Source organism: Callorhinus ursinus, unplaced genomic scaffold, assembly GCF_003265705.2.
Source record: "Callorhinus ursinus isolate GAN/ISIS: 27379988/994484 unplaced genomic scaffold, GSC_fseal_2.0 scaffold12, whole genome shotgun sequence".
Classification (NCBI taxonomy): Eukaryota; Metazoa; Chordata; class Mammalia; order Carnivora; family Otariidae; genus Callorhinus; species Callorhinus ursinus.
Window position 1 is genome coordinate 69,368,127 of NW_027397074.1, and position 23,577 is coordinate 69,391,703.

Consider the following 23,577-nt stretch of genomic DNA (forward strand, 5'->3'; position numbering starts at 1 on the left):
AATTTCCTTTTGTCTGTTTGTGGTTGATTCTTGCTGGGCTGAACACAATGTGTGTGAATGATTAAGTGCAATAAAGTATGATTCCTAAAAATAGGTAGTTTGATCTTTCTCTTTCGCAATGAAGAACAAAGTCAGATTAATGTAGATTTATGTTTATAGACAAGGAAAGATTGCCTTTTTTTTTTTAAGATTTTTAAAAATTTATTTGACAGAAAGAGACACAGCAGGAGAGGGAACACAAGCAGGGGGAGTGGGAGAGGGAGAAGCAGGCTTCCTGCAGAGCAGGGAGCCCGATGCAGGGCTTGATCCCAAGACCCTGGGATCATGACCTGAGCAGAAGGCAGACGCTTAACAACTGACCACCCAGGCACCCCAAGATCACCTTTGTTTAAAAAACCCTTTGCTTAAAAATCAGAATACATGGTATCATCTAATCTTTAAGAAAAAGATCTAAAACATAGAAATTTGGAAAGATATGCACCAAATGATTTTCTTCAGGTGGAGGAACTATTGGTGGTGAAATAAAATACTTCCTTTTTATCCAAACTTTCTATAACAAGCAATTTCATTGTCATAATCAGAAAGACATTTTCATTTTGGGAAAAAAGCGCAGAAACAAGGACAACAATTTGGTACAAATGCAGATGGATCACTTTAGAAACAGTCCAAAATTGAATATTAAAAGGCCTTCTGTTTTGTTTTAATATAGAGTGAGGACAGGAATGGGCCACCTCTACAGGGAGATTCAGTAGATGTGGACTGAGTGATTGTAGTGTTTCAGGGTAAACATTATAAAAATAAACAAATGAGCAAACTAATGGAATGTGATAGGATGCTCGCATAATTACTATAAATGCTGTACCCTTTTTGTTTTTTTGTTTTTGTTTGGTCAGAGACCCAGAAAGGACTTTAACCTCAGGTCTATTAATTTGGCTTCTATCACTGGTCAGAGTGACACTTTATGTTCTAAATCATAAATACATGATTTGCCCTTGGTATGCTCTAGCAATTCTGTTTTCTTGCCATCAAAGTTTATCTCATTGCAGGAATGGAAAATGTACAGATTGGTGATATCACACAGGTGAGTGTTTACAGCCTTGAGAGTCTGACATGCAGGTGGGAATTTTACCATGTGGGCATTCACTTGAGTTCTTACACCGCCTCCAGATCAGCCTCAGCCGTGGGCCCTATAAATAAAGTTCAGGAGTGACCCTGAATTCTGGACTCTGGGAACACCCTTGACCATGAAGTTGATCCTGGTTTTTGGTGCCCTTCTGGGGCATATCTACTGTCGAGAAACATTTGTGGGGTAAGTTATGCTTTCTGGTGTCTGTTTGAACTTTTTTTTTTACCTGATTCACAGGGTCTCACTGGATTGTCATAGAATAATGGGTGCAAGTGTTCAGCATTTTCAGAGAGGTTCTCTTAGATTTAGGGAGGGAATAGTGGGAATGACAGAAATCAGTGACCCAAGAAAGAGATGAATGACATCTAAAGGGAAAAACAAAGTGAAGTCTGAACACATATACCTTATATCTCTCTCCCCTGATGATCTGAATGTAGGGATGGTGGGCATCAGTGAAAATAAAGCAGCTTGGCCGATTGTCTCAGTGCATCTCAGTAAGTGATGGGTTACTCTCCCACCACCTCCTCCTGGCCATTCTGGGCTTCGCCCTCCACATCAGCCCTTGTCCTCCCCATCTCCAGATCTAGTGCCCGGGCCACGGAACTTCACGAGGTGGGAGGACCAGGGCTGTAGATTTCAACCCAAATCCAACTCTCGTGGCATCATAGGATTCACCTTTGCTCTAAAGTACTTTGTTTTCAAGATTCTATGAAAGGCTTCAGGCAGCATTTTTTGACGAATGTTCCAGGGATTTAAGGAAGTGGTCAAATAAGTTTGGCCCTAAGTAGTGGGTGGTCAAATAAATTTGGAAATCAGCGGTTTAACAAACTATAGGATTTCCAGTGACTTTTACTAAATTCTTGTGCATTGTAAATCTATAAGAAGGGATCTAGGTTGCTGCATTTACCCATTTTTTGGATCATCAAACTCCTCCCCACTTTTTTTTTTTAAATGTCCTGAGCAACTCAAAGGGCAACTATTCCTTAGAACACACACCAGGAAATATTAGCCCAAAGCAGTACTTTTCTCAATGCCTTCCCATTACAAAGGAGGGCTCCTGGGCTGTCTGTACTAACCAAAAGGAATGTGACTCAAGTGGAAGAATTTTCAGATCATGGGGCAAGTGGATACTTGTAGGCAGAAGAGCCTTGAAGATCTCACGCTATTACTTACGTATTTTACTAATGTTCATTGGAAGTTGCATGGCACTTGGTTTCAGAAGGTCTGGTTTCTGGTCCTTGTATATGGCTCTTTGTACCAATCCTTTCTCCACTGCACAAATGCTCAGGGCAGTGACTCAGGAAGTCAGCCTACTTGGAGAAAGGACAGAGGAGAAGGAATCTCTATTGCCAAGGAAGGGCTATACAAATCCAGATCTACTCCCCAACTTTTTTCTAAGGATATATGTTTGCTTGTTTTGCAACTTCTCTTTCCTGCCAAGGTGTCCCTGATATCTTTTATTCCTCATTATGCGTGTGTATGGTTTTGTGTGTGGAGAGCACACCATGATTTTTCAGGGTCCTAGTTGTCTTTGGCATACCCCAAGCTTGGGCCACATGAATGGGGTTTGGAGATGGAACTCTAATACATTTCAGTTGACAACAACAACAAAACATCCTAGGTCTACCCAGATGTGAATTCGATTTCCTCTTACAAGCACCAACCTAATTATTCCACTTTAAAAAAAAACAAAGACCCACCTCATTTCTGAAAAGCAGGAACAGACAAGTTTTAAAAGCTATTGCTTTATGACCAGCAGGTGTTATTTTATAAATAATCATTAGCTAAAGGAAAGGTAACTTTAATGGCAAGCTTCCTGCTAGGTGTAGGTACACCTCTTAATTATTATCTAGATACCATTTCCTTGGGGGGAAGTAAAGCCATTCTACCAAGTCCTCATTCTGGCGATGTGGGTCAGTATACAATTTATTAGTTTCTCAATTGTCAAAGAGATTATTAACTGCTCCATTAAGCTCCTACATGCAGAGAGTAACAGGAGCAGAAAGCAACAGGAAAGAGTGTCCAGGCTTTGCTTTTAAGATCATGTCTGTGGTTAATATTCTTAGGGACCAGGTTCTTGAGATCTCACCAAGGAATGAAGAACAAGTAAATCATCTGGTGGAATTGGAAGCTGAAGAACATCTTCAGGTATCCATCCTAGAGGGAGCTTCTGTTTCCCAAAGTGACTACTCCACAGTTAGACACGATGATTGGGATCTCTTACTTTAGATTGGATCTCATCTTCTCTGACATAGCGTGGAACGCAAACTCAAGGAGCTGGGATATGGAAAGCTTGGGCTCTAGTTTCGACTCTGTGACACTGGGGAAGTCACCTACCTTCCCTGTGTCTCGTTATCCCATTCAGTATAATGAGGATAAATATACCATTCTTCTATCTCACAGGTTTATCATAAGAGTGAAAAGAGAGATCAGTTGTGAAAGTTACTTTGAAAAATTGCTGAACAGGGGCACCTGGATGGCCTAGTCGGTTAAGTGTCTGCCTTCGGCTTGGGTTGTGATCCCAGGGTCCTGGCTTTGAGCTCCACATCGGGCTCCCTGCCCAGCGGGGAGCCTGCTTCTCCCTCTCCTTCTGCCTGCCGCTCACCCTGCTTGTGCTCTCTCGCTATCTCTGTCACTGTCTCTATCAGATAAATAAATAAAATCTTGAAAAAAAAAATTGCTGAACAGCTTTAATGCATTATTTCCATCCTAAAATAATTTACAGTATTAATGTTCTGTTATGAAATGAATTGGATTGGAATGTCAACTGTTAAAAAAAACTGCCATAGTTTTAAAATAATCTTTGCCTTCTGCCAGTTTTAATATCTAACCATAGGGGGGTACAAACAATATGACACATAGGCCCCTGCTTGGATATTTAAAAACCCTCTTGCAATATCAGAGTGATTCTACAGTGATTCTAGTCTTGCGGGCTGGTAAAATGGATACAAATTGATTTCTGGAAACCTGTCCATTTCCCTGGAATGACCCACTTATTGCCTCAGCCTTTTACCCCTTCCAGCTTGATTTTTGGAAATCACCCACGATCCCAGGAGAGACAGCCCATGTCCGAGTTCCTTTTGTGAACGTCCAGGCAGTCAAAGTTTTCTTGGAGTCCCGGGGAATTGCTTATTCCACCATGATTGAAGATGTTCAGGTAATTATCCCATCGACCATCCTTCCAGAGTCTTGCTGGTCTACATGAACTGACAATCCATCCTTTTTTCTCCTTGGATACCCTCTGCCAGGGAAAGGGACCTGTGGGTGCCACAGAGGCCTTCCTGCAGTCTGGGCTACCCCTGACACTGACCCTCTCCCTTTTGCATTTGGCATAAGTGGAATATGGTAATAAAAATCTTAAGGGAAAGGGCAAAAACAATCTCTGGCAGAAATATAAAGTACAAACTGAAGGGTGTTCATTTAAGTAAAAGTAAAACCTTATTCATTTAGTTTTTAATTGGGGGTTAGCTCGGGCCCTGCGTTCCCAGAAAGGTAGGAGAGCTATAACACAACCACGGGACTAACTGTCATCCCATATTTGCCGCGTCTGGCTGGCCAGAGGTCCTGTTAGCACCTCATCCCCTTTCAGGATGCTGCCAGAATAAGGGAAAGGCATGACCCTAGAGCCTGTATGACAGGAAGAGGATGCTTGGGACTGGGGACCTGAGTGTTGGCATTTCCCTCACAACTGTAGATGCAAATGGATTGCCATGAACTGATCATAGGTGTGACTGGTTTATCTTAGGTTCTGTTGGACAAAGAGAATGAAGAAATGTTACTTAATCAGAGAAGACAACGGGATGGTAACTTCAACTTTGAGGCTTATCATACTTTGCAAGAGGTAGGTGTTTCAAAATGAACATCAGAGGAATGGGCCGTTTTCTCCTCTGATGACAAGGCTTTTACTTCTACCTGGTGATTTAATGGGAAGTATTCTCATATGATCTCCTCACTTCTCCAATTTTCTCTAGGATCTCACAGCCAGTATCAGTGTCACTGCTTTAAGGCAGGACCCTGAAGCCCACTTGCCCATCCCAGGGGCCATTCCATTATTTGGAATTGTCTAGGAGTGTCTTTTTTTTTTTTTTTTAAGATTTTATGTATTTATTGGACAGAGAGAGACACAGCGAGAGAGGGAACACAAGCAGGGGGAGTGGGAGAGGGAGAAGCAAGCTTCCTGTGGAGCAGGGAGCCCGATGCAGGGCTCGATCCCAGGACCCCGGGATCACCAGCCCGGGATCACCACCCGAGCTGAAGGCAGATGCCCAACGACTGAGCCACCCGGGAGCCCCTGTCTAGGAGTGTCTTAAGTGAGCACACAAACAGCCTCTCCTGCTCATGAGCCTCTCCCCTCAAGGCCCTTCTGCCCATTTCTGACCTGTGATGCCCCCAAAGCCACTTGAGAACTGTGCTTCCTGGCTGCCATTGATAATGGAATCGGGGGAGACCCTGACACCTCTGACTTTCTGCTGAGGGTTGGGTCTCCCAACATGACCAACACTCCCAGACCTAGTAGTAGCAAAGTCTTGTGAGGTCTCTGCTGTCTCTCTGGAGTTTTGTTGGTGTGAAGACTGCCCCCCTTTCCTCCGGCTGGGTCACACACTGCCACCCGCACATCTGGGCAGGGCTGTACTTGCCTCTTTGTGACACAGAACTTTTCTCGGGGTTCACAGGGGTCCATGTGCCTAAATGATTTGGAGTGGGCGAATGGAAGGGAGAGGATGAAGAGATGGGGGCTGGAGGGTAACAGGGAGAGGTGGGGGAGTAGGGCAGAGCCAGAGAGGAGGAATCCGGTGGGTACTCATCCCCTAAACCAGCAATTCTAAATGCAAAGAAGTCTGAAACTCATTTTTTCCCCGATTTATTTGGTGGCAAAAGCTGACCTGACCTAAACTCATCTGGGGGCAAACTCTGGCCTTAACTGACTTGCTACTCATTTGTCTCACTGCCAGAAATATCTTTTTTTAAAAAGATTTTTTAATTTATTTGACAGAGAGAGAGACAGCGAAAGAGGGAACACAAGCAGGGGGAGCGGGAGAGGGAGAAGCAGGCTCCCCGCGGAGCAGGGAGCCCGATGCGGGGCTCCCTGGCATCATGACCCGAGCTGAAGGCAGACGCTTAACGACTGAGCCACCCAGGCGCCCCTCACTGCCAGAAATATTCATGTCTCCGAATATGGAGTAATGCCACATGTACAATATACAATATAGGCTTCCTCCAACCTTTTTTTCCTAAGATTTTTATTTACCTGACAGAGAGAGAGAGAGAGAGAGAGAAAGACAGCGCACAAGCAGGGGGAGCAGCTGAGGGAGAGGCAGAAGGGGGCTCCCCCCTTGAGCAGGGAGCCCAAGGCGAGGCTCCATCCCAGGGACCCCGGGATCATGACCTGAGCCCCCCCCCAGGCGCCCCCTTCCTCCGACCTTTCTTAAAATTTTTTTTTCTTAATTTGAACTATGTATGGCCCCTATGGGTTTCAGCTAAGGGATTGTGAACCAGTACAAAGAATGAGGGGTAAAGGGCGTGAAGAAAGTGAGAGGCTCGCTGGCTCGCTCTCTCCTTTGCCTGGCCTCACAAAGTGGTGTCCGTGTCGTCGGGGCGCAAGCGCCGGCAGCGGCCGGAGGGGCCGTTTTCACGCGGGTCCCTCGCCCAGGCACGTCTCAGTCCCAGCCACGGACCCAGCTCGGCTGGCCCGGCTGCACAGCGTTTCAATCAGCCTCCAAGTAGGAGCCCAGGGGGCTGGTGACGGAAGTGCCTCAGAGGCCAGCGCCCCGTCGCCCCCGGCCTGAACCAGCCCCGCTGCCTTTTGTAGCGCCGGCCTCCAAGTCCACCTTTTTTTGGGGGGGGGGTGCCCCTGCCATGCGTGTCCCTCTGCTAGTAAGGGCGAGCAGGTGTGTGGCCGGGAAAGCTATCCCTCCGAGCGGGGCTGAGGAAAGCCACAGGCAAGCCAGGGAAGTGCCATTTTGTCGGAAGCGCAAAGCCGGAACGAGCCGGCTCCACTGCCACAAAATGGCTTCCCCCTTTCCCACCCCGGCGGACGCCCGGTGACTCATCGTGTCTTCGCTTTGTGTCCAACGTCCTCAGTCCCGCAGCATCTGCCGCGCTGCCCTCTCCGTTTCCCGGAAGGAATGGAAATGGAGGCGGGAGAAAAGTCATTAATGGTTGCATCACATCATTCATTTGCAAATGTCTACTTATTCTTACACATTTCAGATTTCCCAAGAAATGGATAACATCGTTGCTCAGCACCCGGGTCTAGTAAGCAAAGTGAATATTGGCCATTCTTTTGAAAAGCGGCCCATGAACGTGCTCAAGGTACACAAGTGCAGCTGTGGGTTTTCCTCCCGAGGTTTCTAGAATCTCGCCGCTCCCAGGCGGGCCGTCAGTCCCGGCTCTGCCTGCAGAGCAGTTCCTCTCCCTCCCCCCCCACCCCCTTCCCTTTTCTCCTCCTAACCGGTCCTTGCTGGTTTTGAGTATCCACCTCCCCACTACCCCCAACCCCCCCCTTTCCTTTTCTTTTTCTCTTTCTTGCGCAAGCTGACGCAGGTCTGCAGGAGTGAATTAATGCTCTCATTTTGATAGATTCGCTCGCAGGGAACCAGAGGCGAACGCGCCAATAGGAACAGAGGAAGGGGGAGGCGGTGCGGGCCCCAGGGCGAGGGGGGCGGATGGAGGAGGTGACGGGGGTCCCAGGGCGAAGGCCGGGGATGGAGGAAATGACGAGGGCCCCAGGGTGAGGGAGGTATGGGGGTGGTGGTCCGCCGTGAGGTGGGGGCTTTGGGGGAGGTGGTGTGGGCCCCGGGGGTGAAAGGGGAGATGGACGGGGTGCGGCCCTCAGGGTGAGCAGGGGGGATGGAGGAGGTATTCTGTAATTAATCAAGGTAGGAGTTCTATACCTTGTTTCCCTTTTCTTTTCCTTTTCTTTTTTCTCTTTCTTTTTTAAACCAAGAAATTAAAAAAAAAAAAAAAGGCGCCAAGTACTTGCCTGAGCTGCATTTGAAAACAGAAGCGTCCCTGCAGTGTGCGGGAGGATGACAGGGCAACTGAACTGCACAGGCAAATGCCCAGAAAACCAAGGCATTTGTTTGCTAGTTTGAAAAAGATTAGGGTTTTACTCCAACCTGTAACCTCTTACCGTCTTAGTGCTGATAGTTTCAAGCTTTTTTACTTTGCCCCGAAAAAGTGAAACTTATTTACCAGGTTTCCTAGAAAGAGTTTGTGAAAGAGGGGGGGGAAAAAAAGAGATAATGTCACAACTCCCTACTAAATTTGGAAATGTTATGGCTGAGAACCAACGGACTCATTGGGACAGATGGATTTCTCCAGAGTGTTTCTCCCGAAGCAGGCTTGAGAGAAGTGGTTTGCCTACTTTATGACACCGTGGTACATTTGCTAATATTTACTACCTTCTTTAAAAAAAATTTTTTTTTCCCTCTTCCCTGTTTCTCCTACCACTGGGCCAGGAAATCCCAGATTCTCCTCCCCCTCGGATTGTCCTGGCCTTCTCTTCTCTAGGGTAGTTCGTGGGTGAGAATGTTATGTGTTTTTGAAAGTTCCCCACTTTCTACAATTGAGCTCTTTGGAGGAAAAGACATGAAACACTTATAACTAAAACTCTCGAAGCCCATGAAATGTAATTTTTAGCAAGGATTTGCATTTCTCATTTACCTTATCTGCTATGTTTAGAATGCAGTGCAGAGATAGAAGTTGATGGTGCAAAAATAATCTTTTCCTCCCCATTTACTGATCCAATTGGCAAAGCCACTCTTCCAAATAAAACTGAGACACTTAGATCATAAAATTTAAACTCTGGAAAACACCTCCAGAACCTACCATCCTGTTTTTATGAAGGACTCAAAAGGTTATCACAAGCATTTTTATTACAAAAATAACACAATCATTGCAAAAATTGGAAAATAGAGAAACAAAAAAGGAAAAACATCCCGAGTTCCACGGCTATGGGGTGATAGCCGTTAATATTTTGTTGTAATACATCTTGCTATTTCTCCCTTCCTCCCCTCTTCCTTTGTCTCATGTTTGTGTGTGTATATATATAAACATACATACATGAATTAGCCTTTTAAGAGAATTGAAAATGCATCATACTATTCTGTAACCTGTTTTGTAAAATTTACAACAAATGATTTCCCGTCATTACATTATCTGCAACGAGTTTTTACAGATATCAGAGGAGAAAAAGTCTATGCCCTCTTGTTAGCCTGCATTTAAACTTCTATTAAAAGCAGGGGATCAGAAAAATCACGTGAAATAAGAGTTAATCGACAGCATCTCTGTCTACACCTCCTCCTTCTCTCTCAGTCACATCAAGTACAGAAAGAGGGACGGACAGACAAGGCCTCAGGGGAAAAGATCGGGGACAGGAGCCTGCAGCAGTGGAGTTGTTCACATTTCCACACTGTTTTACAGTTCAGCACCGGAGGAGACAAGCCAGCCATCTGGCTAGACGCCGGGATCCATGCTCGTGAGTGGGTTACACAAGCTACTGCACTGTGGACAGCAAATAAGGTCATTTTTCCTATAATTCCTCGATTATTTTGACTTTCTGGGGTTAGGCCCCACCTAATCACGCAACGGTCTTTGTGGTCCTAACGGTTGATGCTCTCCACGAGCTTTTCTTTGCACCGGCAGGAAATAGGCCCGTTCAACCTTTTTGGGGATTGTGGTATTGCAACAACTAGCACATTGGCACTGTCCCCAGGCCTGCCGGCCACTGTGTTCTCTGTTAATAGGCACAGCCAGAAGAGATTGAGAGGGTGCTAAGTAAGGACCCCAGGAGTCAGATTTCAGCATAAGAACAGACTAGAGAAAAATTGCTTTGCTGCCTTGGGCCCTGAGGGCTGAGGGACGATGTGCTAGAAATCTATAAAATCACCAGAGGGGCTCAGATGGAAAATATAAACAGGTGCTAGAAGAGTTTACTTTGCCCTATAGATCCAAAGTGAAATTAGTTAACGGTTTTTGGGTTTTTCTGAAAATGTTCCAAATCTGATTTTGAAGTCAGAGTGTCGCAATACCTTTCCTCCACATGTTCATTGGAATTAAGAGGACAGTGGGCTGGGTGTGACCTAGTCTGGTATTGCTTAAGTAATTCAAAAATGACATGCTATAAATCAGAATGTTAATTCATGAGCAAAGGAAATCAATCCACATCAGATCATTCAAGCATGTGCAACCACGTGCATACCGACTGATACATTTTTCCTTTCAATTAAAATGCAGTTACCTTTAGGGTATTATGAAATGGATATTTAACAGTTGAATAATAATGCCTTAGGATGGCTGAGCACAGGAAATGAATAAATTTTAATCCAGCAGAAACTTCAACTCCACTGCAATTGATCGCAAGTGGAAATTTAATTCCCCAAATGGAATTTAACCGGTCCTCTGTATCTTCAGAAAAGTCTCTACACATTTAAGTAATCTGTTGTTTGTCATGAGTACTTTTGGAAAGCTAGTCTGTGTGATGATGAAGGAAAACTGAAAAAATGTCTTCGGTTCACAGATCCCTGTAAGCCACATATACCATTGCAAAATGCTTCCTTGGAATGAATAGAAAGAATTCCACTTTTGAGAGAGAATGGATAAGTGATATCTGAGTTTTACTTCAGTAAGTTATTCTGACTGGAAATAAAAGTATGGATGCTGGCATATTAAACACATGAGCATCACAGGAGACTGGGCTGTAGTCCTGGCAGGCTCTCATTGACCAGCAGTGGTATCTAGTTCATGTTCGAAAAAAAAAACACATTGCCTTAATACTCCATCCCGTGTTCCCCTGTGAGAGGGGAGTGTGAAACTGATGTCTACATTGTCTCTGTTCAGATTGCCTCTGATTATGGAAATGATCCATCCATCACCTCCATTTTGGACACGATGGATATCTTCCTGCTGCCGGTCACAAATCCCGATGGATATGTGTTCTCTCAAACCAAAGTAAGCCTGGACCTTTTTCTTCAACAGGAATTTACGGAGATGTGTAGGAACTTAAACAAAAGTAACCTTTCTGTTCTTGGTTTACCAGAAGCGGAATGCGTAATTTCTCAGTAGTGGCCCTGAATTGAGGCATATAGTGGAGTTTATAATCACCTCTCATTCTGACACACGATGTCTTTACACATCGCCTCGGTCAGAGCCCTTTTCAGCTGTTAGGCTGGACTATTAGAGCTCAGTGTTCACTGTGAGTCACCTAGGAGCTTTGTTCCAATTCTCTCTGCGTTTTTTGTGGTGGGGTTGATGGAAAAGAGGAGGCGGATGTTACCTGCTGACAATTAGATTGCAGTAGGATTTGGGTAGGCAGTATAATGCAGTTAGCATTTTACTTACAATCTGTAGAAGAAATCCTCTGTAATATCACTAAAAGGAGTTATGTAGATTTTTTCCCCCTTTAAAATCTTATTACAGAACCCCACTGTGGCAACTGTGACCCCACATATATTCAAAGTGAATCAGAGCTTCAAGTTTATTTTTGGAGAGAGCTGACTACGCTAGTGTTTTTCAACGGGTGTTCAAAAAGAACTCATACAAATACTAGTACTCACCTCATGAGATATCCTATGAACAGAGGGCTGCACAGTCAAGTTTGGGAAGTACCGCCTACCATATCCCTCTCCTGGAGCCGCAGAAAAAAACACGAAAGCATTAAGAAACTCTTAGAAGTGCTGAAGTACATTCGCGAATTTAGCTCTATAGTTTCCTGAAATATTCTATCACAGAACTCTTGCTCTCTCCCCACTTTTTGTTGTTGTTGTTGTTATTTTTTGTTATTGTTAACACTGAATAGAACTGGTGTCCTATGGAAAATGGTTTGCCAGGTATTGATTTGAGGAGATGGGGGATTATTTACTTCTCATTTTGGTGAGACGACCAAGAAGCTCCTTGAAGAACCCCGTAGGAGGACTGTTTGACTACTTTGTGGGCAAGGGAAATTAGTGTAATTCCAAAGGGGCCTTCCCAGGAGGGAGCAAGGGAAATGAACAGGATTCTAAAGGGACCTTCTCATCAGGCCAAGTGACAGTCATTCTTTTTTTCCTGTCTTCTCTTTCGGTTGGATTTTAAAGAATCGTATGTGGCGGAAGACCCGGTCCAAGGTATCAGGAAGCTCCTGTGTTGGTGTTGATCCTAACCGGAACTGGGACGCAGGTTTTGGTGGTGAGCGCAGGGACTTGCCCCCAGGGATGGCCCGAAGTTGTCTGGCCAACTAGCTATTTTTGCAGGGCTCTGCAGTGCTGTCAGCCTGCTAAACCCATTCAGGATTGAAGCCATTTAAAAACCTATTTGAAAAACACTTAAGTAAATTCCCTTCACAGGCGCGTAGCGCTGTCACAGATCTCTGAGCAGCATTTAATATATTTTGTCTCACATCTTAGTTTTCCCGCAAGCTCTAGCCCAGCTCGGCTTCGCTTCTGAGTTTTCAGAGCAAGACTTGGCGCAATGGCGGGAGGCCTCACTCAGGAAGCCCTGAACCAACCACTAGAGGGGGTTAGGATCTATTCAGAGGAGAAGCATTACATCATCTCTGGATGTTTCGAGAAAGAAAACTAGAAAGAAGTACAAACAGGATTAAGAAATTGATTTTCAAAACAGATTCAAAGAGAAAATATTGGCTTGCTGCTCGGATTTTGTTGACTTGTGGCTCTAACTTTTTGGGGTTCAGTGGCAGCCTGGTTGGGGGGCTCCTTTATGGTTTTTAGGGACCAGTTAAAACTCCTATGTTTCTCTAATCACAGAACTGAAATTTGTTTGTTTTTTCCTCACTAGTTCTGGTCACAGTGAGGTTAGAAACTGTCTTTCATTGCACCTAGTACAGTGTCTGGAACATAGAAGGCAATCACTAAGTATTTGTAAGACAAATGAATTAATGAGAGTTATTGAACCAAGAAAAGACCCACTCAGGAATTATGACAGGATATGGATGAATGGCAAGTTCATTCATCGCTTTTATAATGTTTTTTTTTTAGCGTAGGAAAAAAAAATCAAAGCATCAGATCCAAAATACCGAACAATGCCCAGGGATTCAATGTCAGGTATTTTCTTCCTGAAATATTATGGTTCTTATTAAATAATCTTGAAATAAAGTGACAGATTGTATTTATACTTTGTCTATATCATTTAGAGACCCTGGGGAGTCCCAGCCTCTCCCTCGAAGTTTCTCTAGCATTCAGAGCCCTGGCCAGGCCACAGTGGACCACTTTGGTGGTCACGAGTAACTCCAGTTGCTGAGAAAATCAAGGCTGAAGGTGGCCTTGTTGTCAAGTGCAGTTGTGATTTCCTCACTGCAGAAAGGGTGTCAGAGGTTCCTTGCATTTGTGGCTTTGTGATTTAGAAGTACAGATGCATAGAATCTTCTACTCTTGGACGCTAAGAATTGGAAGAAATCCCAGAAAAAGAGCTTGCTCAACTCCCACCCAATGCAGGAATTCCATCCATAATGTTAAATCTAGCTTTCCTTCCAACAACTCCCACAGAGAGGAGATGATCTAATTTGATAGCTCTTTCTGCCATATAGAGGAACCATCTTTCTAAAGAAGAGAGGATACATCCAGAATCACTTCAGTTTGGCCTCCTGTGCCCTTAGATAGCACCTCCACCTAATGCAGGGACAGTCTTGCTGACTTCCTGAGGGGGAACTTAGTGATGAACGGTAAATGTATCCATACAGCATCTCCTTGAAGCTTACTGTTCCTACTGGGCTTCTTCTGCATCCCATCAGGACCTGGAGCCAGCAGCAACCCCTGCTCTGATTCCTACCATGGACCCCGTGCCAACTCTGAAGTTGAAGTGAAATCCATAGTGGACTTCATCAAGAGTCACGGGAAGATCAAGGCCTTCATTACCCTCCACAGCTATTCCCAGCTGCTGATGTTCCCCTATGGGTATACATGTACCCAGTCAGATAACTTTGATGAACTGGTAAGTTTCCAAAATGTATTTCAGCTCAGCCACAAAGGTCCATTGTGTGGACAAGTAAGTTTCAGTCATAAAGTTGGGTACTGAGATGGGGGTGTACTAGTGACAGGTTACAAAGATGAATGGGTCCTACCACTGAGAAGATTGTGATACAGGCAGAGGTTTGAAAGACTGGTTGTGGACTTTCCCAAATTAAGTTTCCTTGGGAAATAGAATTCATGAAATTACTGTTGCCTTAATCTAGATGAGCAGGAGCCTCAATTTGACCATGAATTCCCAGGATGCGCTTTCTGTTGCTTAGGACATAACCACTTGTTTTTGGACGTGAGGCTCTTACATCTGTAGTCAGATGCTGTCAGATGCTGGATGCTAAACAGTACTGTCTCCCAGCTCTTTGCCTTATAGCTTCCTGGTGCTTTCCACTCTGTGACCTGCCATCATGCTGCACAGGTGTGTGATGTTGGGCATCAGACACTCCCTTCCCTAACTTGCTACCTTCCATCATCTTTCCTGTTTCAGGAATGAGCAAACTGGTGGCAGCCTTAAGTCAGATGGTGACATCTCAGGGGGCTACTTTACAGTTGAGCAAGAGCTTTCCCCAGCTGAAGAGAACATGCAGATACTCCCAATTTGGCTTTTAGGCTTGGTTTTTGAGACCCATATGTTAGAGATAAACCCTGAGATGGGACCTTTTGGTCAAATTACTTTCAAATACGTTATTGTCAGCAGCCTGGCAGAAATGCAATAAATTATTCCCATTTGGGTGTATCTTTCATCTCATCCGTTGGATTTTAGCCCTGTAGGGCAGTTTTCAGGGTTTTGTTGGTGAGTATTACCACTCAAGGCCAAATCAAGGGAAAAAGAACCTTAGGATTGAAAAGAACCTAAAAGGTACTTGTAGTAGACCTAGATGACCTTAAATCATCCAAACTGGGTGCTCATATCTCTGCCACATAGTCATCCATCCTGTATCTGGACAGGGATTCTGTTCCATGTTGGAGCAGATTTGATTGTTTGAGTTCTTCCTCATAGAGAGTCCAAACCTTCTCCTTATGGTTTTTACCTGCCAGCCCTGGTTTATCATCTTGCTGTCTTTGAAAAGAAGCAAATCCATTAATCACTTGAAGACCAGTAACCTGGTTCTGCTAGGTTTTTCCATATCCCTACTCCATACCCACAGCTCCTTCAAGCACTCATAATATGGCCCCAAGTTCCCTCACCATTCTGGTTTGCTATTTTCCGAACATGCTTTGGATCGTCTCTGTTCTTCAAGGGTAGCTCCCAGGAGTGAACATAAAACTTGAGGGTTAACCAGCACAGAGCAGAGCGTGACCATAGCTGCCCTCCTCCAGCCCGTGCACTTCTGCTTAAACAGTTGAGGGTCACATTAGTTTTTTGGCAGTAGCACTGTGCTGTTGACTCATGTTGGGCTCATTGACAACTGAAACCCCCAGGCTCTCTGAGGATTCTGCCGAGCCAGGTTCCCCCATCTGGTAATTGTACAGTTGTTTTCCTGGACCCAAGTTCAAGACCTTACATTTATCCCTAGCAAGGACAGTAAAGCCCCAATCAGTCAAAATTGGAACCCTCAAATAATGGAAAATATTTTGCTGAGCTCTAGTTCTTGGAAAAAGAGACAATCATAAGGAGGTAAGCCAATGTAGGGATCTAGCAAAAAAAAAAAAAAAAAAAAATCAACTTCCCGGGTACATCCTGGGGTCAGTACGTATTCTCTTTAGCCCCTTACTCCCACCCTATTTCCACCTACACCCCTGAACAAGGAGGGATGGTGGCAAAATAATGACCCTAGTGTATTTATTGCAAACACCTGGATGATCAAATAAACAATGAAGGTGTCTGTGTTGTATTTTCGAAGCCAATAGAAGTGAACTAATGTTTGCTTCTCAGTGAAAATGACTGAAACGAAAGGGCGTTGTGTTTAAGCCTGAGTTAACCAGAGAGTCCAGTTAATCAGACAGCCCCATTCTACTTTCTGCCCTTGGGCATTTGATTTTCAAGAAGCAAGTGTTATCCATCTACCTTTCCTTGGTTCTCTCACTCTAGAATGAAGTGGCCAAAAAGGCTGCCCAGGCTCTGGCCAGCCTGCACGGCACCAAGTACAAAGTGGGACCTATCTGCTCAGTCATCTGTAAGTATCTAATGTCTTTTTACAAATGACCCACTAAGCGGGCGCCATGTGATTTTGGGCCAGAGCCTTTCAGTGCCCTGATGTGAAATGGTTAGGTCTTCGTGTGTGGTGCCCAGCCCTGCCCGGTTTCCCCCCACAAGGTACTATGTGATATCTGGAACAAAGAGCTTCCTAAATATTTGAGCTATGTGTGTTGCTCTCTGCTTGTCCCGATCCTTCCAGCTCACTCTCGTTATGTGGAATCTCTTTGCCTAAAAATAAGCTTTTGTCAAGACTTGGCCCTAAGTCATCACTTTTATTAATTATTCCTTTCTTGGCTCAGAGGGGTTTATACCCTGAGTAATGCTGTGGACTGGGTTGTGGGGGCAGAATGGGGGCGACTCTTTAAAAGGACCCAGATATTTCAGTGGATAGACTCTGTTGCAGCCATTTGTGCATGTAGAATTTGGGGAGACAAAGGGGAGGTAAATCCAGGAATACTGCTAATGGCAAGAATAAAGCTGGGGAGCCTGCTGTCAGACTTTCTGAGACTCCCCTCTCCCACGGTGGATTGGGATAGAAACAAGAAACAGCTGCAGTGCTGTGGGAAATCCTAATGCACTCGTGCAGAGTCTTGAGTCCCCCAGAGGAATCTCCCCACTTGCTTATGGGCAAACCCAGAAACTCAAGAGCCCACAGTTGAATGCTCAGGAGTCTCCCTGTACTCCCACACCCATGGACCCTTTGGAAACAAATACTTCTTACAGGCACACACTCTGTTCAGCATACTTTTATTAAGCCTCTACTATGTGCTAATCGTTATGCCAAGTACTACGGACATAGAGAACCCGCAGGAAACTCACTGTTTAATGTGGGAGACAAACAGGAAGACAAATGAACCTCAGTATGCTGTGTGCAGTAGTAGGCTAGATGTGATACAAAAGTGTTAGAAAGTTGGGAGGATTAAACAGTGGCAGAATCAGGAAAAGCTACATATGGAAGAGGGCAGGATTTTGATGGCTGCTCACCAAATAGCTAGAGGAGGGGAAAAGAATGGGCCATTCTGGCTCTTTAACAGCACGGGCAAAGGCACAGAAGTAAGAAACTGCCTGATGGACTCTGCGAACCACAAGGAGGTTTGGAACTGCTGGAAGAAGGTGGGAACGAGGGGAGTGAGGGTTCAGGTTTTTGGGTGCCAAGTTAAGGAGTTTAAGTCTTAACCCATAACCCAAAGGATTCTAGAAGCCATTGGAGAGTTTTCAGCAGGGAGTGAGTGTGTTGAGGCACCGTGTTTTAAATAAAACACAGTAGCTACTACCATTGGGAGGATGGAGTGTGATGTGCTGGAAGTAGGAAATTCCCACAGGAAGAGTAGGACTTGTTCAGGGGGAGGTGGTGGTCCACGCTAGAGCAGTGCCATGGAGGATCTGGGGAGACATGAAGCAGGGAAAACCAAAAGGCTTTGGTCAGTCATTAGATGTTGAGAGTTTCTCACCAAAGGTCATTGAACAGGGCCATTAATAGAGGGAGACCTCTGGGAAAGTGAAAGACGGCGTGGGGTTGGAGAGAGAATGAGTTCAGCTCCGGGCAAGTTGAGGCTGAGATAACTGTAGTGTTTTCTAGTGGGGATGCCCCGTAGGCTTTGGGCCACACGGCTCTGGGCTTCTGTGGAGAGAGAGACTTAAGAGTAGTTGACATAGAGAGGATGGTTGGAACAGGAGAGCAAGGACATCAGCTGGAGCGGGAAGAGCCCTGGATGGAGGAGGGAAGCAAGCTGTCAGACAGCAGAGGGGGTTCGTGAGGGAGGGCCACACAGCAGGGCTGGGCAGAGGGGCCAAGAAGCTTGTGTTTCAGAAGCTGGTGGGGGGGGGAGCAGTCGTCGGAAAGGAGGCAGGGGTTAACAATGATGAAAGGCTATGAGAAGGTCAACTATGCTGAGGACAGAATATTTACCACTGGATTTTTACGATGAGCTTCTTGGTGACCGTACCCAGACCGTTTCAGAAGCATGGTGAGGGTCACTGGAGGAGCACAGGGGATGGGGGAGCGCAGAGGTCTGGTGCGTGGACTGCTCTTTGGAGGAGCCCAGATGAGAAGGGAAGGAGAAAGAAATGGAGGGTGTCTTTTCTGAGATGAGAGCCTTATTTATTGACTGTGGGAAAAGGACCAATAGAGAGGGAGAGGTGGAAGATCCAGGAGAGAGAAGAAACGAGCAAGGCAGTGACACTTCAGAGTAGGGGAGAAGAGGGACGAGAAGGAGTCAAGCAGAGGTGGGTAGAGCAGGCTCGACTCAGAGGAGCGAGCCTGCACACAGGCTGGAGGTGCCAGCCCAGCTACGTGTACGACGTTGTGCTGGGAATCTAAGGGAAGGCACGCTTGTTAGTCAAGCTTTTCTTTTCTTTCCTTTTCTTAGATTTTATTTATTTGATAGAGATACAACGAGAGAGGGAACACAAGCAGGGGGAAGTGTTGAGGGAGAAGCAGGCTTCCCGCCGAGCAGGGAGCCCAACGTGGGGCTCGATCCCAGGGCCCTGGGATCATGACCTGAGCCAAAGGCAGACGCTTAACCGACTGAGCCACCCAGGCGCCCCTAGTCACACTTTTCTTGATGGTAGTCTTGGAGAGCGGAGGAACAAGAGTTCACTTAGCATATCTAGGACAATTGATGGAAATCCAAAAACTGATCGTGAACGTTTCCCCACCCCCCGATTATGGTTTTTCTTTTCTTTCATTTTTTTTCTATTTTTTTTTTTTGCTATTATGAGGCATTTAAAAGACTTTATTAAAAAAAGAGATCCAATAATCATCACATTTTATGTTTCAATTTCATTCATAATTTTGTCAATGAACACAAATATAATTCTCTAGTTGTAATCAGTGTCTGTGTTCCATTTTGGGTCCAGCCTTTTTCAGTTAATGTTATTTTGTTATTTCCTGCACGGTTCTGTGCATTTCTACTCCAGGTGTTTGTTATTCCAGTTATTCCAGATTGCTATACCCTGGTTATTGGGCCTTTGTATTGTTTGCTAAGTGGTGCGACTACATGTTGGTACAAACATGTTGGTACAGACGTCTTTTTCTTTTTTCTTTCTTTCTTTTTTTAAAAAATATTTTATTTATTTATTTGACAGAGAGAGACACAGCGAGAGAGGGAACACAGCAGGGGGAGCGGGAGAGGGAGAAGCAGGCTTCCCGCTGAGCAGGGAGCCCGACGTGGGGCTCGATCCCAGGACCCTGGGATCGTGACCTGAGCTGAAGGCAGACGCTTAACGACTGAGCCACCCAGGCGCCCCCAGACTTCTTTTTCTTTTAGACAATCCTTTTGGTGTATATTCCCAATGCAAGATTACCAAGTCAAACAGAACGAACAGATTTGGAGCTCTTGTTACATATTTTTTGGGCTCTTCTCTGGGAAGACTGATCTGCTTACAGTTGCCCCGACCTTTTTAAACCACGTTCCATGGGGGATTGTTCTCCCCTTTGGCAGAGGAACCCCCAGGAAGGAGGGCCCTGTGATTGCTGGTGCTGGGGAGGAAGGCCAGGATGGCCACTTAAGGCTAAGGGTTGCATGCTTTCTGTGTTGGGCAGCCTCTGAGTGGAGGCTGGAGTTGAGAATGTCAGCAGAATGGCATCCTGTGCTCTCCACCATCGTATTCTTGGAAGGCTCAGGTATAGTGTGTTTCTCTTGGTAAGGTTACAGATATTTCTAATAAGCAAGTATCAGACATGTGTAGGGTTTGCTGTGTGATCTTTTGGAACCTGACCATTAATGGTCAAGTAAGTTCGGGCTGCATTTTGCCCAGAGCTGACTCTGTTATCCTTGATTCTGGCCTCATGCCAGCATGGACAAGCACTGCCTCTAAGAACAGGTCCCAATTAAGTACTTTTTGCCTCCTGCCCTAGATTGGTATGTAGCTCTGGGCTGAACACCTGCTTCACTCCACCCAAGAGGTGGCTGGACTCCTGTGGTGGGCGAGACATTTCCTGGGTAATTTCTCACCTGGAAAGGGCTCTGAGGAGCTGCACTACAATAGGCGAAGTTGTCACTTGAATTCTTTCTCAGAGAGGTGGAGGGTGAAAAAATCCAGACCTTGGGGATAGAGGCCTGGGTTTGAGTTATAGTTCTGCCACTTTGGAACCGAGTAATCTCAGGTGGGTCACTCATCCTCCTTTGTTTTTTTTTAATCTGTGAAATGGGTTGTTGAGAGGCTCAAAAGACAGGATGTAGAATAAAAGTGTTTGCAAACTGTAAGGCACTATATAAATGTTGCTTGTTAGTTTCCTGGTGGATTACTCCCCTTCAGGTACCTCTTACCTTTCACGTGGTCTGGCTTTTTTTTGATAGGATCCTAGTCGTTTATTGATAATGGTGGTTATAATCACAACTGAACTTTATTGAATGCTTATCCTACATACTTTATCCCAGCTCCTTCCCTTAATTTCTTGGAACCTCAGTTTCCTTATCTGTAAAATGGGAATAATACTAGTATCTGTCTTGGGACCCATGTGAGGATTAAATCAACCAATTTAGCATAGTACCTAACATATTTAGTAAGTGCTCAACAAGTGTTGGAACCATACACATAATGTTCTCCCATTTAATTCTCCCTGTGAAATAAGTACTATAGTATTATGCCTATTTGACAGATGAAACCTTTGGGATTCAGAGAGGTAAGTGCCTTAGGTGACCCAGCTAATGATTTGCAGAATCAGGATTCAATCTGAAGCCAGTGTTCTGTCCACCATGGACCTCTTAGTGGGATAGGCTGTAGTCAGGTAGCGTAAGTTAGTAATTTTGGTACCCAGGAAGATTCAGTTCAAGTCAGCAACCATTTGGGTGAAGGCAAAGACACAAATCACAGGCATTTATAGTGTTAATTTATAATGTTAACCACTAATCCTACTTCTTCCTGGTACAACACCCTGGTCTTCCCCTCCATCCAGCCCCATTCTTAGGGGCTAGGTAATTTCCTCCATCTATGCCCCCAACTTTTCCATTTGACCTCTACCCAACTTCCCTGGGAGGGGCCTCAGAGCCCGTCCATTGCTCAGCTCTCCTGAGTCATGATTGTCATAAGTCTTTGTAGGTTAATGCCACCTTCCTTCATCATCTGTCATGTCAACGGCCAAAATTTACACAGGTGCACATTACTTTATTGGTATAACCCATCGTGTATAAGTCCTTGGCCTATTATTTGATATCAGAATAAAACGTACTCCACCCTTATGCTGAAAGTTCCCAGAGGGCAGAGCCCAAATCTCTTACTCTATTTGTAATCCTTCTTCTCCCACAAGAGAAAATAATGTCTACATCTAGCACTCCTCTAAAGAAGGAAGTGGTGTGGCCTCCTTAAGGTGTAGAAGGTGCCGATTGGGAGAGCAGGCAGGATTCCAAATGGGTGGGTGAAGCCAGAGGCTCCTAAAAACGCCAAAGGAAGGCTAAGTATAGCGTCCATTTGAATAACACCTTTTGCTTTTCAAATTAATCTTATATTTTTTCATAAGCATGACTCCCTATGAAGCTATCCCTGCTCTCAAGGACCATGCAGAGGGGCCTGACTTATCTTTGGTATTGGTGAAACCTAACATAGAGGTTATATATCTGGAGAGGCCAGAGGGAATAGCATAACCAGACTTTTTTCTCATTTGCCCTTCAGACCAAGCCAGTGGAGGAAGCATTGACTGGTCATATGACCATGGCATCAAATACTCATTTGCCTTTGAACTGAGGGACACCGGTCGATATGGTTTCCTCCTGCCGGCCAGGCAGATCTTGCCCACAGCTGAAGAGACCTGGCTTGGCTTGAAGACAATCATGGAGCATGTGCGAGACCATCCCTATTAGGGCTTTGGGGAATAGACACCATTAAAAGCTCTTTGATTTGAAGCAAAGTTGGGTTGTGATTATTCCTTTTTCTAATCCTGATCTTGGAGCACTATTTCTTTGATTTATGTTGCCCTAAAACATAACAGGCTACTGAGCTGTACCCCTTCATCTTTAAAAACAAACAAACAAACAAAACCCATCCTGAGCGAAAAGGCTCCCAACATCGTTTAAGAATTTTTTAAAAATTGTGGTAAAATATACATATCATAAGATTGACCATTTTCACCATTTTTAAGTGTGCAATTCAGTGGCATTAAGTACATTCACAAGGTTGTGCAATCATTACCATCATTCATCTCTGGAAATTTTTCGTTATCCCAGACTGAAACTCTGTACCCATTCAGCATTAACTCCCCATTCTCCCGCCCGCCCTGCCCCCGGAAACCTCTATTCTACTTTCAGTCTCTATGAATTTGCCTATTCCAGGTACCTCATATAAATGGAATCATACAGTATTTGTTCTTTCGTGACTGACTTGTTTTACTTAGCCTAATGTCCTCAAGGTTCATCCGTGTTGTGGCATGTGTCAGCCCCTTCACCTTAATAGAGTAGCATTTTGGAGCTAGCAAGGGACTTTCGAGGTTCTTTATTCAATAAATACTAATTAAACAACTACATTGTGTCACACATTGTCCTAGATACTTACATATCTTCTGGTCCCATTGTTGCTTTTGGCTTTTTCCCATTTCTAGTATGTTGCATTATAAAAACAAGTGGGAACCCAAACCAATGATACCAATCAAACCTGGGTCTCAGATTCTTCTTTTTTTTTTTATAAAAATTTAAAATTTAAATAAAAATTATTTATTTGAGAGAGAGAGAATGAGAGACCGAGAGCGCGAGAGGGAAGAGGGTCAGAGGGAGAAGCAGACTCCCCGCTGAGCAGGGAGCCCGATGTGGGACTCGATCCCGGGACTCCAGGATCATGACCTGAGCCGAAGGCAATCGCTTAACCAACTGAGCCACCCAGGCGCCCCCCTGGGTCTCAGATTCTATTTAATTTTTTTTAGACATTCACTTCCATTAGGGATTGAGATTTTCTTCCTTTTGATGGTTTTCTCTGGGAGAAGAAGGTGGGAAGTGAATGTCAGCTTGCCTAGAATTCTGGGTCCTTGATTCTTTAGTTCACATTTCTTGCAGATTCAGCTCCTAGCTTCTCTTGTTACTAATTTCAAAGCTGAAATCTACCTCGGAGCCCAGCCATTGTTATGGACCAGGGTGTGTGTAGGAGTTCCGTTTCAGTGCTCAAAGGACGAAAGAGTCCTGATAAAGCCCCCGGTTCCATAATTCCTGACAAAGACTCTCCTTGACCCAAACTTACTTCGGCTTCTCTGGACCCTCTTTTTGACCAGGCCTTGTCTTGGCCCCTGTCTAAGTCAGTCTTAGCAAAGAATCCTGCTAAATCATCCCCTAGTCCTTGATATCTGGTTGAATTCCTCATCCTCCAACTTTGATGACTAAGTCCTTGGTCTGCCTTTGGCAAGAACCTGTGAGTCCAGTTAAACAAGAAGA

The 23,577-nt window shown here is 45.0% G+C and overlaps 1 protein-coding gene across 1 annotated transcript; it reads left to right on the plus strand.

Annotated features, from left to right (window-relative positions):
- The first annotated feature begins 1,170 nt into the window (after positions 1–1,170).
- On the plus strand, positions 1,171–22,231 carry CPA2 (carboxypeptidase A2). The gene is made up of 11 exons (XM_025865646.2): positions 1,171–1,309; positions 3,193–3,274; positions 4,149–4,283; positions 4,872–4,967; positions 7,337–7,438; positions 9,551–9,649; positions 10,967–11,077; positions 12,202–12,292; positions 13,854–14,053; positions 16,115–16,199; positions 21,836–22,231. The coding sequence occupies exons 1-11, from the start codon at positions 1,245–1,247 to the stop codon at positions 22,021–22,023; spliced, it is 1,254 nt and encodes a 417-aa protein (XP_025721431.1). The 5' UTR covers positions 1,171–1,244; the 3' UTR covers positions 22,024–22,231.
- The last annotated feature ends 1,346 nt before the right edge of the window (positions 22,232–23,577 follow it).

Excerpts from the sequence above, each read along its gene's own strand:
- CPA2 (XM_025865646.2), top strand. The coding sequence starts at position 1,245 with ATGAAGTTGATCCTGGTTTTTGGTGCCCTTCTGGGGCATATCTACTGT. Across the intron at positions 4,284-4,871 it reads CCATGATTGAAGATGTTCAG|GTTCTGTTGGACAAAGAGAA; the intron begins GTAATTATCCCA and ends GGTTTATCTTAG. Across the intron at positions 14,054-16,114 it reads CAGATAACTTTGATGAACTG|AATGAAGTGGCCAAAAAGGC; the intron begins GTAAGTTTCCAA and ends CTCTCACTCTAG.